At 59.4% G+C, this 25,499-nt stretch overlaps 5 protein-coding genes across 5 annotated transcripts in view; 3 read left to right on the forward strand and 2 right to left on the reverse strand.

The window, feature by feature from the left end:
* VOLCADRAFT_87764 (uncharacterized protein) overlaps window positions 1-2,126 on the forward strand; it is a gene marked incomplete at both ends in the record, with an annotated part of 19,925 nt that extends 17,799 nt beyond the window's left edge. Inside the window, 3 exons of the mRNA XM_002947354.1 lie at window positions 564-724; window positions 1,037-1,094; window positions 1,291-2,126. Of these exons, the coding sequence (XP_002947400.1) occupies window positions 564-724; window positions 1,037-1,094; window positions 1,291-2,126 (1,055 nt within the window). The remainder of the gene's footprint in view (window positions 1-563; window positions 725-1,036; window positions 1,095-1,290) is intronic.
* A 453-nt stretch (window positions 2,127-2,579) lies between these two features.
* VOLCADRAFT_87765 (uncharacterized protein) lies at window positions 2,580-8,681 on the reverse strand (the record flags this gene model as incomplete). The annotated part of the gene is made up of 9 exons (XM_002947497.1): window positions 2,580-2,651; window positions 3,120-3,830; window positions 4,764-4,854; window positions 5,328-5,494; window positions 5,883-5,928; window positions 6,224-6,468; window positions 7,040-7,213; window positions 7,942-8,329; window positions 8,539-8,681. The coding sequence occupies 9 exons, from the start codon at window positions 8,679-8,681 to the stop codon at window positions 2,580-2,582; spliced, it is 2,037 nt and encodes a 678-aa protein (XP_002947543.1).
* Window positions 8,682-9,200: 519 nt separating this feature from the next.
* VOLCADRAFT_103482 (uncharacterized protein) lies at window positions 9,201-16,752 on the forward strand (the record flags this gene model as incomplete). The annotated part of the gene is made up of 10 exons (XM_002947355.1): window positions 9,201-9,493; window positions 9,782-9,958; window positions 10,552-10,730; window positions 11,080-11,262; window positions 11,828-11,914; window positions 12,428-12,547; window positions 12,834-12,902; window positions 13,295-13,339; window positions 13,513-13,546; window positions 16,586-16,752. The coding sequence occupies exons 1-10, from the start codon at window positions 9,271-9,273 to the stop codon at window positions 16,750-16,752; spliced, it is 1,284 nt and encodes a 427-aa protein (XP_002947401.1). The 5' UTR covers window positions 9,201-9,270.
* A 151-nt stretch (window positions 16,753-16,903) lies between these two features.
* On the reverse strand, window positions 16,904-19,363 carry VOLCADRAFT_87767 (uncharacterized protein; the record flags this gene model as incomplete). Its single annotated transcript, XM_002947498.1, has 4 exons — window positions 16,904-17,464; window positions 17,815-18,075; window positions 18,531-19,049; window positions 19,286-19,363. The coding sequence occupies 4 exons, from the start codon at window positions 19,361-19,363 to the stop codon at window positions 16,904-16,906; spliced, it is 1,419 nt and encodes a 472-aa protein (XP_002947544.1).
* Window positions 19,364-20,003: 640 nt separating this feature from the next.
* On the forward strand, window positions 20,004-25,403 carry VOLCADRAFT_87768 (uncharacterized protein; the record flags this gene model as incomplete). The annotated part of the gene is made up of 6 exons (XM_002947356.1): window positions 20,004-21,470; window positions 21,893-22,112; window positions 22,230-22,489; window positions 22,689-24,215; window positions 24,728-24,946; window positions 25,350-25,403. The coding sequence occupies 6 exons, from the start codon at window positions 20,004-20,006 to the stop codon at window positions 25,401-25,403; spliced, it is 3,747 nt and encodes a 1,248-aa protein (XP_002947402.1).
* Window positions 25,404-25,499: the final 96 nt, after the last annotated feature.

A 25,499-nucleotide genomic window follows, 5' to 3' on the forward strand; every position in this document is an offset into this window, starting at 1 on the left:
AGGGGAAGGGGGAGGGGAACAGCAGCAAGCCGTGTGCCGGGAGGCGAGTGAGGGCGGGACTGGGGAAACGGGAGAGTTACTGGAAGTTGGATGTCACATGACAGAAAAGCTCTTTTGGGGTGGGCCCCCGGTTGGGTGTGGCCGGGGGATATGTCGGGGGTCCTTTGATAGTAAAAACAGTACGAAGCTGGTTTCAGTCTGCATTGAGCTGATTAGTACAGCTAGAACAACTAGTAGGACAAAGCATAACAAATTGTCGTAAATCAAATCTTTGGGCTTTCGGTGCTTAACGGTGGACTGTTAACGGAACGTGAGCGGGAAGACCTTCCCACCCCGCTCCCGCCTCCCCTTCTCTCCCCTCACCCCGGCCCGCATCCCTCTCCCCCGCCCCTATCTAATGGGGTGTTTCGCATCCCTCGCCCCTCAGGTCCTTTTCGGCCTTCGTGCCTCCGAGCGACTAGTGGCCACCGCCTCGTGCTATTTGAGTCCCCCCTTGGGGGCGCTGGGGCCCTCTGCCGGGCTGGGTACAGGCCTTCCCCTGCTCGGGGGTGGTGCTGGTGCAGGGGGTGGGGGTGGGGGCGGCGGGGGGCTGTTGGGAGGAGCGGGGGGCGGGTGGGGGAGGGAGGGGTGTTTGTACGTCACCAGCCGGGTTTTGGGTTTCAGTACGATGCTGGCGGGCGACCTGAAGGGTATCACGGACATCACCCATCACATCAAGCTTAAGGTAAGGGAGGGTGAGGATGGGGGGGGGGCGGGAATTGCGAATGTGTGCGTGGGGGGTTGAGGGTTTTGTGGATGTGTACAAGGATGCGCGCGTGTGTATGTGTATGTATGTATGTATGTGCTTTTTTGTGTCAGCGTGTTGTAGCTGTGTTTTAAAGGGGGGTTGGGAGTTCAGAAACGTTGGGTCTGCGATTTCTCTGCGATTTTGACTCCGCACTGCTCCCTTCCCCCCAACTCGGGCTGACCGGACCACCTGCCACCTCCCATACCCCGGCGCTCACCCCGCCCCCAAACTGCCTCGCCGCTTCCGAAGACGGTTCGGGAGGTGGCGCGAGGAGAGGGGCCCGATACTCTACTGGTTTTGACGCATGGTAAGTTGTACGGCAATGTTGCGACAGTGTACGGCCAGCAAATATACGGCCTGGATGCCTTGGCTATCAATGTATGTCTGCTTCATTATTTTCCCGGCCCAGCTTTCCAAGCTGCACTATCCATCCCGTAAACCATCCTTCTCAAGTTGGCCCCCGTACCATCCTCTGCTCGACCCTACTTTGCACGCCGATAAAGGTGGTGATCTGTACCACTTGTACGGCTTTGCTGCTGGGGAGAGGGACCGACTCTGGAGCCTTCTCAACGGAACCCCCACCGTAAGCCGTGTGCCGTACAACCACCCCGGGTTCCCGGCTTTAACCGGCGGCGGCGGCGGCACCGCCAGTCACGGCAACTCCCCGCGTCGCCGCATGAGCTACGGCGGCGGACAGACGCCGACGGGTGGGGCCAACGGCAGCGCAGGCGGCGGCGGCGTCACACCGTCGGGTGCCGCTACACCTCCGCTGGGCCTCCCAAAACCGCCCTCCCAGCCCGCCAACTTGGCAGCGGCGCTGCTCTCCGCCTTCACGTCCTCTTCCGCAAGCGCGGTCCCTGCCGCTGCCACACCATCGGGGGCGGCCGCCGCCGCTGCCGCCGCCGCCGGCGTCAGCAGCAAGCTACTGAAGGCGGGGGGGCCCGCTGACACAGCGGCAGTGGCAGCAGCCGCAGCCGCCACTACTGCCAGCGGAGGCGGAGGCGGCGGTGCGTCCGGTCTTGCCGCGGAGAGCGGCGCGCTACCGTTGCTGTCAACTCCTTGCCATTTGGTGAACGTGTTGCGCAACAAGGAGGGGACACTGCACTTGTATGCATCGCGGCTAGAGTTTGTCTGTGTGACCGACCCAGGGGTCAGTCGCTCCATGCCGCTGGCGGACATCAACAATGTCAGCCAGCGGCCTGCCGGCTGGGGAGGCGGCTCTGTGTTGGTGCTTTCCTTGGAAGGGGACAAGGCACCGATGATACTTGGCGGCATTGGCGATGCGATGTTGGCTGCGTTGAAGCAAAGCATTTCGGAGCTATGCTTCGCTAACGGCTGAACACCATAACTTTAGCTCCAGCATTATCTGCCGTACCTATCCAAGGTGACCAGAAGTCTGTAAGATCCGTATGAAAATTTGCGAGAGCTTGGAGCGTGGCTTTCAGTTTGCATGATGAATAAGGGCAAAGAGCTTTTTTGTTGCAGATGCAGGCAGTAATAGCTGCCACCTGCTGCGGGCCCCCTTCGCTACTAGGCAGCCTGGAAAGGTGTTAACCATCAGGGGACGTAACCATCCTGTTCCACATTACCACTATGACTACACAGCACCCCACCACTACTACCACTACTACTACTACTACTACTACTACTACTACTACTACTACTACTACTACTACTACTACTACTTTATTTTCACGCACCCAGGTAAGCGCGTAGACAACCGTGTCCAACTCGGAAACGCATCATCATCATCATCATGTCCATCATCATCATGTCCAGCTACCGCACTAAGCTAAGCCCTGAAGCCATTCAAGGACTTCTCTTGCGGCCGTACAGCACCCCCGGTTGCGGGGTGGAAGTCCACCTGTGGCCAACGGAGTCCACCAGGCTGCCCACTACGCAGTGATACAAGGGAAGTGGTTGAGGATCATCCTCTCGTACTGCCGGACCTAATATTTTTCTACGCCATCCAGCGCCGCAACAGCTTGTGCTATGTCCGCCGTAATGTTTCAATGATAACGCACGCGCACCGTAGCAGCCCTTGTCCTGGCCGTCATTAAGCACCAGCATGGAAAATCACATTCAATGCAGCTCGTCGTGTTCGTGTTCGTCAACATTATGCGCCACTCGCGTATGGGCCCTGCAGGGCCCCGCTGGGACCATGCGTGGACCTGTTTGTCTTGATACCTGCTGAACCGCTATCGCCTCCATTTCCTGCTACTGCCTCCACTTGCATAATAACCACCAGCGGGAGAAACGCGCCCAAGGAGCTCACCACGGCTCACTCAGATCCTCCGCCGCCACGTGTCCCCCGGCGTGAACGACCTCTCACCGCAATTGATCCCTCATCGCCCAGCCCCGCAGCAGGGGCCTTCTGGGCCCCCATTGCGGCGGCAGCGGCCGTGACTCTCTTCCTCCGTTGTGGCTGCTCCCCCTCCTCCCCTTCCCCTTCCCACTCCTCGGGTTGCGGCTCCATTTCATCGCCCTTCTCAGCCTCGTCCGCAGCTACCCGGCCCCGGCGACCCCGAGGAGCCCCGCCCGAGGCCGCCCCTTCGCCCGCCTTCCCCCCTCCACTGCCCCTCCCAAGCCCCTCTGCCCTTCCCTGGACGCCGCGGCGATTGCCAGCTGCCCCCTGAATGGCCCCTGTCCGGCCAACACCGGCGGCTCCGGTTGCAATATCCTGCTTCGGATCCCCCTCCTCCTCCTCCCCCCGGTCTTCCTCCGGCTTCGTTACCTCTCTGTCGTCCTCCTCCTCCTCCTCCTCCTTTGCCTTCTTCGACTGCTTCCCCTGCCGCTTCCCCCTTTTGTTCGCTTGGACCAACCCGGTGGTCGCCGCAGCCGCCGCGCCAGTAGCCGCCAGTGCAGCCTCCCGGGTCCAGCCGGTCATACTCTTGACGGGCTCGAAGCTCCGTCGGTGTACAGCACTGGGACCGTATTTCCGGATGGCCTCCATGTGCGCGGGCACACCGTAGCCCTTGTGCTGCGCGAAGCCGTACTGCGGGTACTGCTCGTCCAGTTTCATCATCAGCCGGTCTCGTGTCACCTGTGATGGTGGTGGTGGACGGGAGGAAGAGGTGGTGGGGATAAGAGGTTCGGATCCACTGCAAGGCACGGCACGGCATTGTCGTTCACGTTCATTTCAGTGGTTTGCGGACGCGGGGAGCGGTATCAGCCACCCAGCAGCATCACCACCACTATTGGTCATCGGGTCTTCACCACCATGCGTCGCAACTCATCACCATCTCGAAAGGCCCACCTCGCGGAGTATTTGAGTAAAGGAGTATGTTTATAACTTGTCGGTAACTTTGTTCAATCGGTTTACAATCCTTAAAGTTAAGGGAGAGGTTGCGGATGCAGCCGAGGACGAGTAGGGGCCCTGGCAGTAGTCACAGAGCGAGGGCGGAGTGGAATGGCGGGAAGGGAAAGGCAGGGGGAGGGGGAGGTTCGAAATGAGGCTAGAAGTGGGAAACGAAAGGAAGAAGGAGCAAGAAAATGTCAAAGTGCCGACATGCATGCAACCAAGCACCACTGCCAAGGGCGAAGGCAGGAGGGAAGGCGGGAGGTGAGTAACCCGCAGCAACACGGGGAAGCAAGGACAGATTTCCATGTAACGGAAGTTCGACCACATTCAAACCCTAGCCTTGAGGCCTACCATCACCCTCCAATGGGGCCGTATGTATGTTGTTACAGGGTGGTTAACTTCGCCAGCGGCCCCCTTTCCCGGGGCAGTCCCTGCTCTCCCCTGCTAGAGGGGCACCCTAATCCGCCACCCAATCCGACTTCGGAATGTATTCGTTGGGTTCGGCAACTCACCACCAGCATCCAACCAAATCTAGCGGATCAACGGCGCATCAACTTAGTTCCTGGTTAGCTCGCAAGTTGATTTGGGGATGTATGTCGGTAATACGTTTATCCCCCAAACCTCCCCCCTCCAGCCCAGCTTCCCTCCCCTCCCATCCAACGATGCAGCACCCACTTTGGCGATGCAGCTGGCGGCAGCGATGCAGCTGACGGTGGCATCTCCCTTGACCACTGCGCGACCCGGGACAGGCAGGTCCTTTGGCAACCTGCAACAACCGGGAAGAGGAGTGTGTGTGTGTGTGTGTGAAGGGGGGGGAAGTGGGGAGGGGGCGGGGGGATGACAGCAAGAGGGCAAGAGGGAGATTCTGTGCAAGGGCGGGAAGCAAGTAAACGCCAAAATGCCTCCAACTGCGACTCCTTCCATGGCCCAGCAATTGATTCATCATTGATGAGACGCCCGATGTTGTTCAAGTGCTTAGGTAGGCAGGTAGGTAGGGTTACAGCGGGAAGGAGGAGGGCAACGGATGGGAACAGAGTACCCGTAGGTACGGGGGGAAGAAAGCGAGGAGGCCCGCATTAGGTCAACATGGTGTGCCACCAGCAGCGCCACCACAGCAGACCCCCCAACACACATCCACTTCAGACGTGTGTTCACCACAAACACCCGCCGCAGAAACCCAGGCTCACAGACACCCAGGCTCACACACACACCCAGGCTCACACCCAGGCTCACACACACCGGTTGCCATCCACCAACAGGAAGTCTAGCGCGGGAGACGGCGGTGGTGCTGAGGGGGGGTCGGCTGCAGCACTGCCAGCATCCTGCTGCTGCTGCTGCTGCTGCCCCTGTTGTTGTTTTTGTTGCAGCAGTTTGACGGCGGACTCCCTCATGGCTCCCAGGGCCGCCTGCGGTGGTTGGTGGCGGTGGTTCGCGGGCGATGAGACACCGGGAGTGCTGGAGAGGTGGGAAGTGCGATGTGTACGGCAATCCATGTGTGCCATTACGGGTGTAATGCTGTGGGATTTGGCTGGGTGAACGTTTCCACATATGATGTGTGAGGTATGTGTGGAGTGGATGTGGCAGTACGAAGTGCAGGGGGGAGAGTGTGTGTGTGTGTGCAGCTACGTGACGCTTATTTTCCATCCTGCCTCCTAGGCCATCCTGCCTCCTAGGCCATCCTGCCTCCTAGGTCTCCTCACGTGGGAGCGACATCAGGTGCTAAAACACACTGTGTCTGTACATGCAATCTTGCAATGCCGCTGAAGTCATACCCTCTACTACCCCCTAACCCACCTGCAGGATGTTGATGCGGTCAATCTCCTCGTGTTCCACCACCGACCTGTCGGGATGACGTATGTGTGTGTGTGCGTGTGCGTACGGCAGTGTGTGCGTGAAGATGAGGATAAGGAGCAGGGGAGGGGAATTCATGGGCATATAGAAACTGGGGGGGGCCAACCGACTGGTGCGACCCGGAACGGCAATGTCAGGGACGCAACACAGCCCACAGCGCCGAAACCATTAACACTAAGAACACCCCTTTTCCCCTACATACATACACACCCCTCCGGGAGAAACCGCACCGCACAATAATCAATAATATCGCAATCAGCCCCCCTGCAGCAGTCTGCACTCACACGGCCCACTTGACCCGCGGGTCGGTTGTAAGCTGCTCGTACACCGCCTCCCGCTCCTCCTCGCTCATGGCCTTGCTGTCATTGAGTCCCGGAGGGGGCTGCCAGGGAGCATCCCCCTCCGCCCCCACCCCCATCAGACCGGGGTCGCTGCGCGGCGGCAGCACCACCACGGCCGCCACCACGGGACCCGCCAGAGGGCCCCGACCCGCCTCATCTGCGCCGCCCACTGCCAGGTAGCCCTGAGCCTGTGGGGGGGCGGGCGGGGGAAAGACGAACCACAAACGAGTGAATCTGGGCGGGCGGGGGAAGGGGGGGAGAAGGCGGACCAGTGAACGAGTGAAGCTGCTGGGGGAAGGGGGGGAGAAGGCGGACCAGTGAACGAGTGAAGCTGATGTCAAGAGGGATATAGACTCTGATACGCCAGAAGTAGTAAAGGGGAGAGGACCCGGGAAGTGGGGTGCACGTTAGCGGCGTAGTTGGTAAGGATGATCATGAGGTTGACGACGTGTGTGCGAATTGTGATACAAGATGGGGGCCCCACTATCCTCCAGGAGTTACCATTTTACCGTTACCATTTTACCGTTACCGTTACAACTGCCCCCAGAGGCCTCCCAGACACATACCGACAGACTCCGAAGGCCTTGACTCTCCCAGACCTCCACCCCCCTCCCACACGCGCAGCCCCGGGAGGTGAGGTCGGGTCATATCTCTCCCTCCGAGGAGGGGCGAGCACTGGGACGTGGGGGAAAGGTGGACTAGGTGGAGGAGGTGGACTAGGTGGAGGAGGTGGAGCGACCGGTATAGGGCCCCACTCACCCGCAACTGGGTCTCCATGTCTTGGGTGGGACCGGACCGCGAGTTGGCGGCCTTACCATTGGCGGCTTTACCGGCGGACTTGGAGCCACCGGCGCCGTTGCGGGGCCGCTTGGTGGCTGCAGCTGCAGCTGCTGGGGCTGGGGCTGGAGCGGCGGCTGGTGCGTTGCCTCGGGGCTTTGTTGGGAGTAGCCGGGGGGGGGGGGGGACGACAGAAGGGGTTGGAACGGAAGGTGGGTTGAAGGACGGGGTTTGCTGAGGTGGGGGTCGCAAAATAAACCAGGAACAGAAGCCTGGGAAGGAGGAGGAGGAACGTGGAGAAGGCGCGAGAAGACTTAAGCCTTGTAATGAAATACACACACACATACACACACGCGCGTCATCCCTGACACGGCCCCCGCTCCCACCCGAAGCAGGCAGGGCACGGCCGACCCTCGGTACGTGATGTTGACGTGGGGGCCATCCAACCCAACCCAACCCAACCCAGTCCTATTCCAGTCTCGCCGGGGTTTGCGCTTGGTCACCGCGTTCGTCTATTCGTTCGTTCCTTCGTTCGACCACGACTTGGGTAACTAGGATAACTAGGATAACCTCAAAAGGTGTGGCGGTGCGGAGGGGTCCTGCTCCTCTGTGGCCTCCTCCGTCCCTCCGCTCGCTTCCTGAAACCCAACCCCGGGCTAACCCCGGGCAGCACATCAACACACGAGCTCCAACATGTCAAGCAACCAAGCGTGGAAGGGTCGCGTCATTCACACATCTACATACACCTCCCTCTCGTTCAGCACTACCTTCTCGCCGTTCAGTTCATGAAACCTTACATAAACACCGTTGTACGCACACATACATATATGCATACATACATACATACATACATACATACATACATACGCACATGCAGTACCTACCCGCTTCGCGGGTAACTCCTTTCCCTCCTCCGTCCTTTTGCTCCTCTCCTCCTCCTCCTCCTGGCCCTCGTCCTCCTCCTTGCCCTCCTGGACGAGGTTCACGCCGCCATGGTTACCGCCTTTTTCAACATCATCCACCTCCATGTTCCCCTCCGGCTTAACGTTCTCTTTTGCCTGCTCCGACTCCGCTTCCACCTGCATGTTTGATTCCGCTGCCGCTTCCTTTTTCTGCTTCTTTTGCTGCTGCTTGTGCTCTTGGTCCTTCTTCACTGTCCCGGCCTGCCGCCGCCGGTTCTGCTTCTGCTGCTGGTTCTTCTCCCCCGGCGGTGGCTGCGGCGGCGGTTCCTCATCCCCCGGTTCGCTGCGGTTCCTCGCGGATCGCCGGGGACTGGGGACGGGAAGAGAGAGGGAGCGAGGAAAGGGTGAAGACCTGGAAAAGCTTTCTGGCGGCGGCGCACAGGGCTGCCGTGGTGGTTAGGCCGCCTGATGGCTCCGCTTAACTTGGTCTTTGTTTGCTTCGGAAAGCTCTATTTGATAATATCGCAGCAGAAGCAGATGCGGATGCAGATAACAGCATTAGCAGCAAAGGGGGCGTACCCAGGCAGCTCCAACAGTTGGGCATCTGGTGGCCCTCCGCCGTGATGGAGGGGTTTCGCGGGTTCTGCTTGTGGGTCATCTTGCGGCTTGGTTTCCTGAGCCAGACGGCGGCTACCGGTGCGTTGGCGCAGAGGGGAGCTCATGGATTGGCTGTGTCAACCGACGTCGCTGGCGATGTTGCTGATCACCGTGTGGGGGCCAGTTACTTGATGTTGTATAAGCGCAATGAGATCTGAACTCACACACGTTTAAGTATCTTGGCTGTATAGAAGGAGGATTCCTCAAGAAGCCCAAGGGCAAGAGCAGTATCTGGCAAGAAGCCTGGGGGATGCTAAATTATGGCCGCTTGTGCGCCGCCTGCCTAAGGAAAGGTAGGAAGATATAAGTTATGTTTGAAATACAATGGAGCAAGCTTTAAAGTCTCCGATCGCGACAGCTTTCAACTGCTGTTTCAATAAGTTCAAAAGTTAGGTTCGCCGCTTGTTCACGGTTTGCACTGCCATTGCAAGTTTATGACAATCAACGACTCTCCATAACGCGCCGCACTTCGCTCTTTGGTGTGCAGACCACTTTGGTGTTTCAAGCTGGTAGTGTCGTTCCGGCGTACGGTATTTCTTACGACTTGGGTAATACCAGTTGCCCATTTCCTGGACAAGTACCAAAGACTTTTATAACTTTTGTAATAGGTTGATTACCTGTTCTGGGTGCACTTTGTCGGGGCGACTGTGTGGAATGATGTCGCTCGCGAACCATGGGCTCACGGCTCGCCGGACAGACTATCTCGCGCGGCATCATCAGCCTCCATGGTCCGTCACCGCTCCGCGTCCGGTGATCGCAGCGGTCCGCGGTCGCAGCTCACGGCTACGGGTGGTGGCGGATGCATCGCACACTACTCAAGCAAGCTCCAAGATCCCTGGCACAAATAAAGTGGTCTGTATTGGAGAAGCCTTATTTGGTAAGTCACAAACTTGCTTGGTCAAACCCCTTCTACACTCCATATCGGTGTTTCCATGACGCATCTCACACCCCTACAGATGCACGCGAAGCAGTGGTACCGAGGGACCCACATACCTACAATTTCACGCTCAACTCCGACTCCCTAAATACGTTCAAGGCCACAGCAATTAGTACCCTTATCCTCATCATTCCAAGCCCACCATTTTCACATCACCTAATGCCATGACCATCTTCAGCTGCACCTCACCGCCTCGATCGCCCTTCTCTCGCTCGCTCTCCTTCCCAGATCTGATTGCCGACCAGAAGGGCCTCCCGCGGGACAAGGTCAAGTCCTGGACGCCGCACGCCGGTGGAGCACCCTGCAACGTAGCCACAGCCGCTGCGAGACTGGGCCTGGACGTCACCTTCGTGACTGCCCTAGGCGATGACGAGTGGGGGGAGAAGCTGCTGGCGGTCTGCCGGGGTGAGGTGGTGGTGGACGGGTGGTACCGGGGTACATGGTGCCACTTGAAACTCAGGTGCTATTGACGGAGGGCGGGGTTTCAGAGCGGGGCGGTGAAGCTTTAGGTGAGGGGTTCTGTGATACTCGTGGGTATGTCTTAGGACGACGTCGAAGGTCATGCGATTTGGGTCACCATAATTTGAGAAATTCGCGTCGCGCCGTACAGTTGTACGTTAAAGGCGGGATGTGTCTTGAATATTTTATTATTGTTGCGTGATGTTACGGTGCTTGGATGGGATCGGGTGGGGTAAGACGAACCTTTGGTAAATGGAGCAGTGATGGGGTGGGGTGGGGGATATGGGTTTGTGCGGGGAGCGGGGACAGCGCTGGAAACAAGACACTTGAGTGCGGGGTGTGCTTATGTCTGACTCTGAATACGGATCACAGCCAGGTAATGACGTCGAAGCACGGGAAACTGCGCGGTTTTGCTTAGCTAGTGCTGCTTTTTGAGAAACTGAACCTCTCGGTCATCGGGCAGTACGTGTTCGTTGGTTTTCCTCCTCAGGAGCCCTCCCTTCCCTGTCCCGACTCCCTCCCGTCCTCGCGATTCTCAGATCGTGGTGTACAGCTCCACGCTGTCCAGCGACCCGCGGGTCGCCCCACGCGGGATGTGTACGTGGTTCGTGACTCCACCGGCGACCGGGAGTTTGCGGGTTTCGGACTGCCGGGCACCGGGGAGGGGTATGCGGACGCCTTCATCGACCCGGAGGGGTTACCGCTTGGGGAGCTGCGGGTGAGAGGTTGGGGGGGGGAGAAGGGGGGTTGGGAGAAAGGGGGAGAGGGGAAAGACAAACCACTAGGGAGCAAAGCTGATGCTGCAGGGGGAGAGGGGGGAAAGAAGGGGAGGAGGAGGTGTGGTATCATTATCAGGGAGAAAACACCAAAACAGACAACTGCGGGCTCGTGCAGGCCACTAACTGCTGGAGGGTCAAAAGCTCCGGGTGGGGAGAGCCCAAGGGGCTGCTGGGTGGGTGGGTGGGTGGGTGGGTTGCGGGTTTTTACTAAACTGCAATGGCGGCCTGTCCATCTCCCTCGCTTGCATGTCACTCCACGTCCTGTGGCACGCCTCAACGCACCGTCAGCCGGGTGCCGTACTGGTGACGGGGACGCTGGGTCTGTCGTACCCCGTCACGGCGGCGGCTCTACGGCGTGCTGTGGCGGCGGCCCGCGAGGCGGGGGCCACCGTACTGATTGACGTCAACTGGCGGCCCGTGTTCTGGAATGATCTTCCGGCGGCCAAGAAGACCATTTTAGAATACCTCCAGGTGGGGTGTGTGTGGGGTGGGGTGGGGGGTGGGGGGGCAGGGGGCCCTTGGGGGGTTGGAGGTCCCACAGGCTGGCTATGTATGTGGGGAGTGTGGGCAGGTGGGGGAGCGATTGGGTTGATGTCATTGGACTTCCGCACCGATTTACCCTTGTGCCGCTTACACGTCATGAATGCGCCCTGACCCAACCAATCCCAACCGCTCCCAACCGTTCCGACCATTCCCAACCACCTATCGTCCGGCCCTAGCACTGCTACCGCCACCCACTCCACACTATCCACACCTGCCAACCGCCACTCCGCCGAGTTTTCGATAAACTGCCGACGCAGTTTCGTTACTTTGTACGTCAGTCAGCAGTTGAGTTCTTTGCTTTTCGCAGATCCCCCCGCCCCGCCCGCCACCCGAAGAGTTCTCTCTTCCCGGGTGATACCCTCTACATGCCCCACATATACACACACATATATATACATATATATATATATTAATACATATGTATTGATGTATATTGATATATAGACATGGCCCCCGCCCGCTCACCCACTCGTACATCCGTACGGTTCCTTAGTCTGCTGACGTCATCAAGCTTAGTGATGCTGATTTAGAGGCGCTGTGTGACATCAAACTGGCGCTGGCCCTCATAAACCCGTGTGCGGTGAGTGAGTGAGTGTGTGTATGTGTGTGTATGTGTGTATGTGTGTGGCGCGTGGAGATGAGAGGAGGGGTTAAGGGGTTTTCGGTGGGACCGTGCGTGCATGTATGTATGTATGTATATATGTATGCATGCGCGTGTACATGTGTATGCGTGTTTTAAGCTTGGAAGCCCGGAGCTCCTGGACCCCATAACAACACAACACATGAAGCGCCATGTACCCACGGCAAGCGACAAGCTAGCCCGGTGTCGTGGTCGCGTGTACGACACAATTTCAAATAAACTTGCCTTGCAGTAGTGCGCCTGTTAGGGGGCGACCAGTTGTCATGCAGGAAGGGGGGGCTGCAGCGTGGGGGGGGCTGCAGGGGGGGTGTCCTTTCTTTCAGGTCCTTTGAAAAGGCAGTTGGCAGTTGATGCTTTGCATTTTTGGTCCGTGTAACCTCCCCCATACACGCACAATCCTCCCCTTTCAATACACACATACACACATTCAAATACGCATACATACACATGCAGGTCGCAGAACGGTTTCCCAACGCCCGGGGTGTGCTGGTGACTGCGGGCCCGGAGGGGGCGTCGTACTGCTTTCGGAGCCCCAGTAAGGGGGAACACAGCGGGGTGGTGCCGGCGTTTGAGGTGAGGATGCCTGTATGTATCTATGCATGTATGTATGTATGTATGGCCGTGTATAAGTGCTTTTGCTGCTCACGAACTAGATCGCGGAAAAGTGAATGTACGGGTGTACGGCGTCTCCGGAGCAGCTCTCGTTCAGTTCACCACACCTTTGCTACACCTCGTGCTGATGCCTGGCGGCGAGGTGGTGATGTGCGGATGGATGGCGCTCTCTCAGGGGCCCGCTTGACAGGTACATGCGTGTGAGTGTGTGTGTTTTGTTGCCGGGGCCCCCCGCTTGTACCCGCAGGTGGGTGTTACGGACACGACGGGCGCCGGGGACGCTTTCACTGCAGGGTTCATCGTCAAGATGGCGCAGGTGGGGTGAGGGAGAGGGTGAGGGAGGGGTGAGGTATGGTTAGTAGTCATTGGGGGGAGACCTGGTATGCGACAAAGGCAAAGGAATGACTGCCGACGTCCTGAAGGGCAGGGATGGGCGGGGCGGGGCTGGTGGGGGAGGGGGGGGGCGGGGTCGAGGGAAGAAACGGGTGTACTGGTTGTTGTGGTGGTATGTGTGTGTGGGGGGGGGCGTAGACGGTGGTTAGGATCTACCGGAGTCGTATGAATGGCTGGCGATGTGCAATACGCTTGCAGTACCCGCCGTCTTAACTTACGCTACTCCCCCACGCCTTATACACACGCACACATACACACGCATTCTTAAACCTCCAACTCACCCGCCCCCACACCACCTCACACACCCGCCCCCAGGCTGGCGGTCTGGGCGCACTGTCCGCCAACCCGCAGCTGCTCAAGGTGAGTATGTGCACGGTAGGTGCCGTACACGTCACGATTCGGTGCTAGATTCACGAAAATGACAGTGTTAGTGGCAAAATCCAGATTTAGTGCGCGTATGTATGTGTGTGTGTTAAATGAACTGAGCCACGAGAATAACCCCCCTCCTCCTCCCCTCCCCCCGGGTGCTTCAGGAGGCGGTTGTGTTCGCCAGCGCCGCGGGGGCAAGTACGTGCACCCGCTCCGGAGCCATAGAGGGACAACCTACCTTGGAGCTCGTACAAGATCTGTACGACACAAGCAAGAAGTGATACAACTTTTGGTAGAGTTCTTTTTTTACACACTCCCGTCCCACTCCGTCCCCGTCATATAACCCTTGGCTGCCAAAAGAACCGCCGATACGGAGAGAGGATCCTCGGGAAGGAGTCCGCGGGGACAGCAGGGGAGGGTTGCTGACGTTCTGTGTGTATGTATATATGTATGTATGAATGAATTGGAAGGTGGTGGTGGTCTCGCGCAGAGCGAGACGATTTCCAGGACGAGGAGTCCTTTTCGCGGCCATCGAAGGGGGCTGTTGGGAGAAAGCTCCGGGGGGGGGGGTGGATGGAGGAATTGAATCGGATGAGGAGGGAACGAGGCTGAATGTCAAGGAGACTGTACGGAGGGGGAGGAAGGGGAGGGGGAGGGGGAGGGGGTGTTCGCGCGCGCACGGGTCTCACAGTCTAGAGGGATGCAGTGCGGGCATCCTTATGGATGAGGGAGGAGGGAGGGGGGGGAGGTCCTTGGGCTGTTCTGGGGGAGGGGGCGAGGTGGTGGTGCCTTTGTCTCCCTTCCCGTGATGGAGCGGTTCTGGAGGTCCTCAGGCTGGATTTGTGGTTAAGGAAGAGGAAGGGGGGAGCGGGGCGGAAGGGGAGCGGCAGCTGGAGGTCAGGTCGGCTTGGTCAGCTGCCGCGTCGGCGGTATTGAAGAGTGTAACTGTTGTTGTTGTTGTTGGTGGTGGTGGTGGTGGTGGTGGTGGTGGTGTACCTGCACCTAACAAAGCCAAGGTACCAACCGGAGGCTGCTGCTGCGTTTTCTGTTCTGTTTTCAGCCGGGTTGGGTTGGCGGGTGTCTCTCAGCGCGGCGGCTGTCGTGTCCCAGACATTTCGCGGGAGCTGCTGCCGTATCAGTGTACGTATGTGTGTATGTGCGTGCTTTGAAGAGCGTGGATAGCAAGCAAGCATGTGGTGGTGGTGGTGTTCTCAAATTCTACACACATCCGACCGCACACCATCACGACCGCGCAGGAGGTGTACGGGTCCCACAGTTCAAGAGATGGTTCATGTGGCTAGTGGTGCTTGCTCATCAAAACACGAAAGAAAAGCTAGTGGCGCGGCATGCGGCATGAAGCGGGATCCCCCGTGTACACGAGGTTTTGACCGCGTAACGCCTACATGTTACCATATGTAACACAGCAAAGGCGTAACCCGGGATGCTCAGATTGGCATTTGCGTCGTTACATTGCCCCCCACTTAGCAATGGACGTCCTCGGCCATTATTTCGAGCACAGGAGCCATCCCACCTCGCGCCAGTGCGCTGGTATATCCATTACACCATGAAATCGCCAATTTGCGACTTGCTGGTTGCCAGAATCGAACCGCCGACCCGAAGTTTATTTCGGTATTCGTGCGGTCCCGTCTCGATACCATTGTAACACAGCAAAGGCGTAACCCGGGATGCTCAGATTGGCATTTGCGTCGTTACACCATATATATGCCTTACGTGTGATGTATAAATTTACAAATATGTGTATATATGTATACATATATAATTAATATGATACATATATTCATATATATTTATACATATGTACATATACAAAAATTATATTAAAAACATTCCTGATACTTCTACGATTCTTCTCCTTTCGCGTTAGACTTTGCATTGGACTGGCCCCCCCCTTCTTTCGTCTGCTCTATGCGGGACCAAGCTGTTCACGTAGGTTAGTACCATCCCGCCACAGCTGTCGTTGCGATGTACAGGGTACAGTATGTATACACACGTATCTCTTATGATGAACACATAGCAGCTGGTGACCGAGCCCATACACGAGCCACCAAAGCACCACCTCGTGGACAACATGCACAAAACCAAGCAAACAAGCAAAAACCCCCCCAACCCCCCCACTAGAGGATTTGGTGAGCCCGTCCGTCCTGGGGTGCGTGCTTCCCCCTGACAAGATCGGCATTGTTTAGGCCGCGTCTACTTAAGAGGGTGGGGCCCCGGCCGTACAGAAGCCTGCTTGTGTGTCTCTGTGCGTGTGAGTGTCTGTGTGTGTCTGTGTGTGTATGTGTTTGTATGTGTGCGTGTGTGTGTGTGTCTGTGTGTGTGAGTGATGGCACATGACAGCCCTTTGTGATCCCGATAGTTTGTTAGATGAGTCAGCTACATTGCAAGCCGAGTAGCCGACATCCACAATTCCGCTGGCAAGATAGTACGCCGACATGCTCCCTAGCTGTCCCGCTTCGTTCCACAAATGTGGATTTGCCCAAATCTATGCGTTGCAGCTATGGAGCGCTCAATTAATATTTTTCTCCTGTGACAGCCGGATGTGCTGTGCACCGAGATCCCAGCCCTAGCACGCACCCTAACTACCGTAACCCCAGGTATACTTGCAACCTTAAAGCCCCCCCAATTTAAACTGTCACCGCCTTGCTGATTTGTTACCAATAGCTTTTCGGTGCTGCGGCTTTCTTTGCGAATCCGGACGAAATCCTGCTGCTAGCCAGCTGACTTCGTTATAGCTTAAATTCGCAACGGCTCGTCTATCTGCATCACCACACGTTTTGAAAAATATACATGACGTGACGATTCTTGCGCACAGATTTTTTCTGCTGCTTTCGGTACACATTTCGGTACACAAGTGGACCAACGTTAAGGCTTTGCTTCGGGCGACAGGCTTAGCGTCCCAAACCTTCCCTCGGCGAGCCTTATTAACTCCTGCGCCAACCTGCGGCGGCCGCATCCAGGTCCTCCCTCCCCCCTTTCGGCCCCCTCCCCCTCCTCCTCGCCTTCTTCTCCTTACAGAACTTAGCCGTTTCCTGAAAAGCTTCTGAACGTCTTTCCCCCCGTCCCCTGGAGCAGGCGGGGGAGGAGGGGGGTTAGAGGAACAGAAATCTCTGGCATCTCTCTCTGAAATCCTAGGGTTTTCTCCCAATCTCTCCCAGCGTCGCAAACCCACCACCATCACCCCCGTCCATCCCCCACCGCACTTCCCTGCCTCCACAGAACTAGACAGCTTTGCAAAGCTGGAGACAGGGCACACACACCGTCGCACCTACCCCTCCATAATAACACATCGCAACCCCCCATCCCCCACAAACATCCCTTCATCATGTCCGAGGCGGAAGCAGTCCCACAACCTGCATCGGTGTGTCCATTGTCTGTTCAACTGATCCGCGCGGGTAGGAATCCGGAAAATAAATACCTCTGGTAAACATCTAGCAGACATTTAAAACAAACATCTCGTAAGTCTATCTGGTAAAATGATCTTGGTAAGTAATACTTCTTGGTTAGGGCGACCGTAAAATTTAATGAATAGTAATTTCAATATCGCACAAGGGCGCTGTCCGTTCGCCAGTCAAATGCCCCAGCCTTGTGCGCTCGGAAGGTCCCGGCAAAAGCAGCGCTGGGACCCGGCCGCGCCACGCCGTTACCGACGCTTCGCGAACCAGGTGTCGACGGGGCACTACTGCCGCCGCCACAGCTACTGCGGTGGCTGCACGCCGACAACGCCCGCAATCCGGCAGCGGCGGCGGCGGCGGCGGCACTGGCCGGCGGCGATCCCAGTTGTAACGCCGACGCCGCCGTCGCCCGTGCTCGTGCCGTACCGCGTTCGCACGCGGCCACAATCGCCGCTGCGTCTGACTGGCTGCCGCCAAGGACGCTGCCGCGGCCGCCGGCGACTCCGAATCGGTCGCTAGGTTGCGGTGTGACGAGGGGGTCGACGAAGATACGATATGAAGAGCGGCGGGCGCCGCCGACGGAGGTGGGCGGTGTGTACGACCCAGGTCCAAGATGGGCGGTGTCATCGGGGCCGCGGAGGGCGGCGAGACGCGAGTAGCGGAGGTCGGAGGTTCGCTCCAGAGGAAGTGACGTCAGCCGGGGCTGCGGGGCACCGAGTACCGGCAGCGGGGGGAGACAACGTGCGCGAAGGGCCACAAACGCAAGCGGTCAGGAAGACGATGATGGAAGGGAAGGGATGCGGCGCGAACAAATACACGGATGTAAATGCTTGCTGAAGGGGACAGGCGCTGGAAGGAGGGAGGGAAGGACATACAAGCAGACGAACGGGCGGGGCACGTGGATCAAACCAGATCAAGTCCTCCCTCCCCAACCCCCAAAGAACCCAAAACCCCTGGCCCCCGTCGACCGTGCCTTCAAATGGAAAGCAAAATCCGTACAGTCAAAACCCACACGCACACTCCAAACCGACACGCACACGTGCGCACACGGACCTCTTTGCTGGCGAACACCGCCTTATGCGGGTTTCGGAGCTGCGCCCTCAACGACACCTCCAACGGTCTGCTGGCAACGTCAGTCTGCAGATCGGAGCTGAACGGCGCATCGGCGGCAGCTGCGCCTGCACCCGCGCCGCCGCCGGTGCCCGCACCTGCCACCACCGCCGCAATCACGCGCGCGTGGTTGAGTCGCCACTGCGATGCGTCGGGGCGCTTGTCCGAAATGGTATCCCAAGCCGGGGCATGATCTGGGCTTGGCTGCGGTGGTGCAGCGTGGCGGGTTTGTGGCATGCCGGCGTGTGGGGGAGAAGGGGAAAAGGAAAGGGAAATTGTTGTATCACGGCTACAAATACCACCACGGGAGAGCGTGTGTGTGAGTGTGCGGGTGATGTGGGGTGTGCGGACAGGTGTATAGGGGCCGGGCGGGACAATGTGGAGTGAGTGGTTAATGGGGTATTCGTGAGTTCCGGATAACACCAATAAACACAGACGCGCACATGTGCACACACACAGATATATACACGCACGCACGCACGCACGCACACTCAACAGTGAAGTTGAGGAAAACCTGCCCATGTTGCAAACCCGAGAGACTGCGGCCAGAGCACCCGAGGCTGCTTGCCTCCGGGCACCTTCCCCTTGGATCTCCCCCTTCCCCCCTTTCCCAGCCCCCCGGGTGGTTTTACCCCCCCTTTCCCCCCCAAAAAACACACCACGAAGTCGGGGGAGATGTAGACCGCGTCAGGGCCCCAGGGTAGCACCCACTGTGCACTGCCGGGGCGCCTTGGCGCCTTGAAGGGCGCTGAGGGGCGGTAAGGGTCCCGCTGGGGGGATGCGGAGGACGTGTGGGAGTCCAGGGCCATCGGGCCCACACCGGGTACGGCACGTTCGATGTCGTACGCTCCGGGTCCCACGTGGTCGTTGTGCGGCTCTTTGAGGTGTTCGTACCGGGTGTCATTGGCGACGAGGCTGCGTGCGGTGGCGGATTTGGGCCGGCCGGCGCGCATCGTGCCGCAGGTGTTTATGGATTTGGCCATTTCTGCGGCGAGGCTGATGGAGAGATTGCCGACGCCGGTGCTGGAGAAGTCATAGCGGGTGTGCGTGTTGGTGTTGGCTGGGCTGATCTGACCGCGAGCCTCTAAAAGCTGGGCATCATAGCCGTTAAGGAAGTTGGGCGTTTTGATTTTGCCATCGTAGGCAAAGCGGACGTTGTTGGGATGGTAGGTGATAGTCTGTGGGATCCAGGTCACGAGAGTGGAAGGAAGGGAGGGAAGGGGTTTGATTTGGAAAGAAGGGCTGGTTGGGGAGCCGCGAGGCGCCATCGGCGATGGGTTGCTGATGTGATGATGGCCACGCTGAGTTATGGAGAGTTATGGTGGTGCAACATGATTAAGCTTTGGTAGCGAATACATTATAAAGGCTTTTGTGTCCTGGTTTGCAGGCAAACTAAGAAGGAGACGTTACTCACAGGTGTATGCCGCGGACTGCGGTCCCTCCTGGCCTTATCCTGGTCTGGGCTAGGTTCTCTGTTCCACGTGCGAACCATTGTAGTATCTTGTGGACGGACGGCAATAAGTGACCTTACAGTACTTAGGGTGTTATCGAAGGATGCGCTTAGCGTGTCTGAGCTGTTTACGACGTGCCAGTAATGCACTCAAAAGTATATCCAAATCAATCCATTCACGTTAACATCTGGTAGAAGCTGTACATCAAACGAGCCCCGCAAGCAGAGAAGCTGTTGTTTGCCTTGAGACGCCGTACACGGTACCTCCCAAAGTAAACTCAGGGTAAACTTACAAGCCGTCGATAAATGTACAACATCATCATGTCTCTAACGTTGGTTTATACGTATTTATTTTCCTGTGATGCTTACATCCGCGCTTACGTGTCTGCGTCCTTAATAAGCTTCCATTTTGTTACCTTGTTTTGCGGCTGAGGTTTTATTAGTGAAATTTCTTAAGATTAATAAAGATTATCAGTACTTCTTACAGATACAGATGATGCGAGCCTTTGTGCCGGGCCCACCTGGCGGCCGGTTGATTGTTCCCGAGACCTGGTAAGGGAGTCAAAACTAGCCAATTTTACACCATTACAACAGATGCTCTCCATCAATGCACACTACTCTCTTTCAATCAGCCGTGCCTGCATCCTGCCACTGGCATCGCCACCCAGCGGACGAAGCCACCATGCTTAGGCCTGCATCATATCGCCTGGCTGCACAGCGACGCGCCCGTGCCACTTCTGAGGCAGTCAACGCTGGGGCGCTGCTAAACCGCTTCCCGGCCGCCGCCACAGTCGGCGTCCCCGCAGCATCGCAACAACCATCAGGACCGAAGCCACCGCGCCAAGAAGCCGCAGCAGCTGGTGCTGAGACCGCAGCTACTATCGACGACGACGGCCACCGCTCTGATGGGCCTTCCGTGGCCACCGGCCGAAGCACCTCGGGCGGCAATGGGAGGCCCTCCGAAACCACCGCCAGCTTCGCGCCCCTCAGCCCGCACCGTCAGCGCCACTCCGCACGTCATGATAAAGTCCGGCAGTCGCAGCCCCCCGGCCGCCAACAGCGGCCTCAACAGCCCCAGACGCAGCGGCAGGAACAGCATCAGCGGCGGGAGACGGACGCACCGCTGCGACAGCAAATACAGCCGCCGCCGCCGCCGACGACGACGATGACGACGGCGGTACTCGCACCCGACTCAACAATACCCGGCTCGGACATAGTCGTACAGCCGTCAGGCCACGGTCAGTTCGCCGTACGGCGCTGGAAATGCCGTACACCGAGGCAGCTGACGGCTGCGCTGTACGGCTGTACCTCGTTATCGAGTCTGCTCGCCCAGCTGAAGGTTTGCGGCCCGCTCAATGCCGTACAGCTTTGTGCTTCTTTGGCTGCTGCGGAGCAGATTGCCGCCAGGGAGGGCGGCGGCGCCGGCGGCAGCTTTGGTTATACGGCCGTCGCTGCTGACGCCGGCCTGGGGCCAGGGTGGCGGCGGCGGCAGCTGCCCAGCGCGCCGCCGATGGGATTGCTAGCACCCCCATGCCGGGCATTGACGCCCGCAGAGTCGGCGGCGCTTGCTACCGTACTGGTGGCGCATTCGGAGGTGCTGGCGGACGCGGACCCGCCGGAGCTGGCGGCGACGCTGTGGGCGGCAGCGCGGCTGCGGCTACAGCTCCCGCCGGCGGCGTTGGAGCCGGCGCTGGAGGCCATCTGGATGTGGGATCCCGCCGACCCAACCGCCAACCGTCAACTGCAGGATGATCCGTCGTTGGCGCAACGGCCAAGCGCCGCCGGACGGCGCCCCATCACACCGGCGCAGCCGCCGCCGCCGTCACGGCAGCGGCAGCGGCGGCGTGACGCCATGGGTTCCTGGGAAGTGTGCCTGTTGCTGTACGCGGTTTCGGTGCTATGGCCGGAGTATGTACGGCAAAATGCCGGCGGCTTTTTGGAGGCATTGGACAGTTACGAATCAGGACCGGCGTCGACGTCGGGACCTGGGCCACGGCGGGGCTCCGTACAGCAGCACGGCGGCGGCCGGCGGCACGGCAGCAGCGGTGGTGGCGGCGGCTTGAGCTGCGAGCAGGTCGTGGGGGTAGTGGCGGCGCTGGCTCGCGCTGACGTCGCCCTCGACGAGGTCGAGGAGGAGTTTTTGCTGCTGGTGGGTTATTGCCTCAGGCAGTCATGAGTGCAGAAATAATAAGAGTAAAACCAAGTTTGTTTGTTTACGGGGCCCTAAAACCTAGGAGGGGATTATAAACAAGGACGACGATAACCTTTTGCCTCTCCTATTGTTCTCCGATCTTGGCAGCCAACGCATAGTGCTTTATTATTCGAATTGAAATTTCTATAAATACATTTTGGGTGTCCTTCATCTTCAGCCGGCCCGCCGCCGCTTCCTTCTTGTCCGTCCTTCTGTCCCGGTCTCGCCTTCCATCCTACTGCTGGTAGTCTTAACTACATTTCAATCAAAAGTTCATTCTTCTAGACGCTTCTTTCCCTTCTTTTTAATTCTTGTACAGTCACACGTACAGACACACGTACAGACACACCGCCACAACCCCTTTCCTGGCCGCCCTGCAGGCGGTCTCCTCCCGTCTATCCGCCTTCTCCCTGCCGCACCTCACCGCCCTGCTCTCCGCCGCCCAACACTGGGCCCCCCTGCGCACCGCCCTGCACGGCGACCTGCTGGCGGCGCTGCTCGCACGACTAGACCGCCATCACGTACGATTCATGGAAGCTAGAAAGGAAAGGCGGGAAGCGGAGGAGCGACGGCGGCGGCAGCCGCCGCCGCCGCCGGAAGGTCCGCCGCCGCCGCCAGCTGCCGCCGCCGCCGCTGGAAGCGTCGTCGTCGACGACTCTTCCGCCGTGTCACGTGCTCTGACGGTCGCCCTCCGCAGCTGTGTTGACCCCTCCACAGGTCGGCCGCTTCCGAGCCGTGTGCTCAGTGCCCTCATGCGGCAGTTGCGGCTGCGCGCCGTGGACTTCTCCTCGCGGGACGTGTGCGAGGCACTGGCGGCCATGGCGGCGCTGCGGGCCGCTCCCTCCCTGGACACGTCCCGGGTGGTGCGGTGGAAGGAGGGCTTGAGGGGGCTGCTGCGTCGCTGGATCCAGGTGGTACGGCAGGAGGCGATGGTTGCGGCGGCGACGGCGGCGATGGGGGAGAAGGTTGGCGATGAGGTGAGAATGTGTGTTCCCTGCAAGCCGGCTCTTGAGGTTGAATTTCGAGCTGGCGACTCAATTACTCTCCCTCTTTCTCTGTGTGTGCGTGTTTGCATGCGTGTATGTTTGTGTGTGTTTTGGTTTACTCTGGCTCCAAGGGTATGGGAAATTGGCCCGCTGGCCACTATTCCCGTCTGCCCTCCGCCACCACATGCAGGTTAGCGGAAGTACGGAAGAAAAAATCTCCGGTACGGCAGCGGCCGCCGCCGCCGCTGCCGCTGCGCGTACTTTCTCCACCAGTCTACACGCTGTGTCCCGACTAGGGGTGCGACTGCAGCGCGCAGAGTCCGAGGTGGCGGTAGCGGCGGCCGTAGCGCTGGTGCCGTACATGTCATCCTTGGTGGATTGCGTCATGGTGCTGACGGCGCTTGGGGAAGCGGTGGAACCGGAGGCGGAGGCGGCGGTGGGAGCGGAGGCGGCAGAGGGTCCGGACACGGAGGCGGCGGAGGCGGAGGTAGGGCCGGCAGCAAAGTGTGAGAATGAGGACGAGGAGCAACGTGGAAACATGGAAACGGCGTCCGCGGCGGCGTCCGCGGCGGCGGCGGCGGCGGAGGAGGAGGAGGAGGCCGGCGGCTGGCTGTGGCTGAAGGCCGACGGTGTACTGCGTCTCGACTCGCGGAGCCGCCGCGCGGCGAGGCTGGTCTTGGAGCGTGCCGCTGAGCTGATCCAGAAGCGGGCGGCAACTGTAAGCCGTGGAAGCGACGGCAGTGGTGGCGGCGGCGGCGGCGCTGCCTCCAACAGCGCAGGGGAGCTCGTGTGTCTGATCCGAGCGGCCGCTTCCCTGGGCGCCTGGCCGCCGGAGTGGTGGTGGCGGGCGTGGCGAGGGGCTGTGGTGGAGAGGCTGCCGCCCGCGCTGCTGCGGCCGCGGGCGGCGGTAACGGCGGCGGCGCCGCCGGCGCCGGCGTTGGCATCTTCGGCGTGCTTTAGCTTGACGGAAGCCGTAGACGTCTTGTATAGTTTGGCGCTGCTGACGCACCGGCGGCTGGCGTCAGCGCGTCGCCGCGGCTCTGTTTCCGCGGCATCAGCAGCGGCGACGGCGGGGTTGTTCCAAATGCCGTTACGGCGCTGGCGCTGGCAGCGGCGGCAGCGCCCATGGTTTGAAGCTTCCAGGTCCGCTGCCGCCGCAGCGGCCGCTGGCGGCGTCACGGTAACGGCGGCTCCTCTGGAGCCCGAGCTGCTGACGGCGCTGTTGGCGGTTGCGTGCCTGGGGGCGACGCGGCGACGGACGCGTTACCCCGCCACTATAGCAGCTGGCGGCGGCGCTGGCGGCGGCGGAGCCCCCCAGGAAATCGGCACCATGACGGTTTATTATCTATCCTGGGCGGTGGCGCGACTGCGGCTGTTCGCGCCGTACGAAGCGGCGTTGTGGTGTCCGCGGCTGGCGGCGGCGGCGCCACGCGCTCTGGCGCGCCTTACGCCTCGCAAGCAGGTGTTAATGCTACGTAGCCTCACGTGGGCTTACCGGGGGGCGGCGGCGGCGGCGGTGGCGGCCTCGGCCCCGCAGCGGCCCGTGGCGCCGCCGGTAGCGTCTCCGCTGCCTCCAATGCTCGCGGCGGCATGGCAGGCAGCCTTTGCCATGAACATGACTCAGGCACGTGGCCAGACACTGTCGTACGCCGCCGCCGCCATGGCGGCGGCGCGGATCTCCCCGCCAGCGCCCTGGCTGGCGCGGTTTCGGGGCCTGGTCCGACATCGGGTTTCGGAGCTGGGTATTCGAGAGATCGCGGCGCTTGTGACCGGACTGGGGCTCCATCGGCGCCAGCCGCCGCCACCGCCGCCGCCGCTGCAGCCGCCGCTAGATGTAAAGCTACTGCCGCCGCTACAGCCGGACGACAGTGCGGCGAGGTTGTGGCGGCGACCGTACTCGGCCAGTACGGACGAATGGAGCAGCGCCGCTGGTCTAGGGAGGGCATTAATGAGGGTGAGCGCGTCTTTAATCTCCAAACGACTGCGCGTTTCCTTCATTTCACGATTTCCTCCTAGAGTTTAAAAAACCTACATTTACAAGTTTTCTTTTGGCATTTGAGGTGTCGGAGGCGACGTGGGCATTTTTTTCCTCGGTACATGTTTTTATTATATATTGTGTGAGTTCATGGCTGAGGGTGTACGGATGTGCCGTGTCGTAACCCTCGCCACCGCGGCTTGTACCGCGTCCGCCGCCGCCGCCGCCGATGTGTCGTTGTGGGCCCCCTACAGGCACTCAATCGGAAGCTAGCCACAGCCGGCACCGCCGCCATTTCCTCACAATCACAATCGCAGCTAAGTGACGCTGATCGGCAGCTGGCGCGCCGACTGCGTTTCCTGCTAGCCCGAGGTGCAGCTGCTGGAGCGGGAGCTGGCGGCGAAAGGCGTTCAGTGTCGGTGGCGGGAGCGCCGTTGCCGTTGCCGGGGCAGCCGCCGCCGCCGCCGCCTGACGTCCGTCGGGAGGCAGTGATGGCGGCAGAGGCCGCGGATGGCGAAGCCCAGCTTGCCGGCGACACGAGGAGCAGCAGTAGCAGCAGCGGAAGTGGCGCCATCAGCTGTAGCAGCAGTAGCGACGGCAGTAGCAGCCGCTCGGGAGCTGTACGGCTGGCTCCCCGGCCCCTGTTTGTAATTCCCCGGGGTGGCAGGGAGGGACTAAGGGTGTTTCGGCTTCCATAGGGCGCCTGTCTGTCTGCCTGTCTGTAAGTACATTTGTAAGTACGTCTGTAAGTATGTCTCTTCATATGTCTGTCTGTCTGTAAGTACGTCTGTATGCCTGTCTGTAAGTATGTAAGTATGTCTATAAGTATGTCTGTATGTTGCACACTTGGTGTTCGTGAACCTGACGGTGGCGCAGGTGTCCTTTCCCGTCAGGTGGCTGCGGTGCGGGGCCGGGCTGTCCTGGATTTGAGGTTAGGGTGGGGGCATTACAGAGCTCTTAAGTTGGAGACAGATTTCCTGGTTCAGGTGTCTTGTCCTCTCAGTTGTGCGCGCTGTATGCGGCGGC

This window comes from Volvox carteri, assembly GCF_000143455.1.
Source record: "Volvox carteri f. nagariensis unplaced genomic scaffold VOLCAscaffold_6, whole genome shotgun sequence".
Lineage (NCBI taxonomy): Eukaryota > Viridiplantae > Chlorophyta > Chlorophyceae > Chlamydomonadales > Volvocaceae > Volvox > Volvox carteri.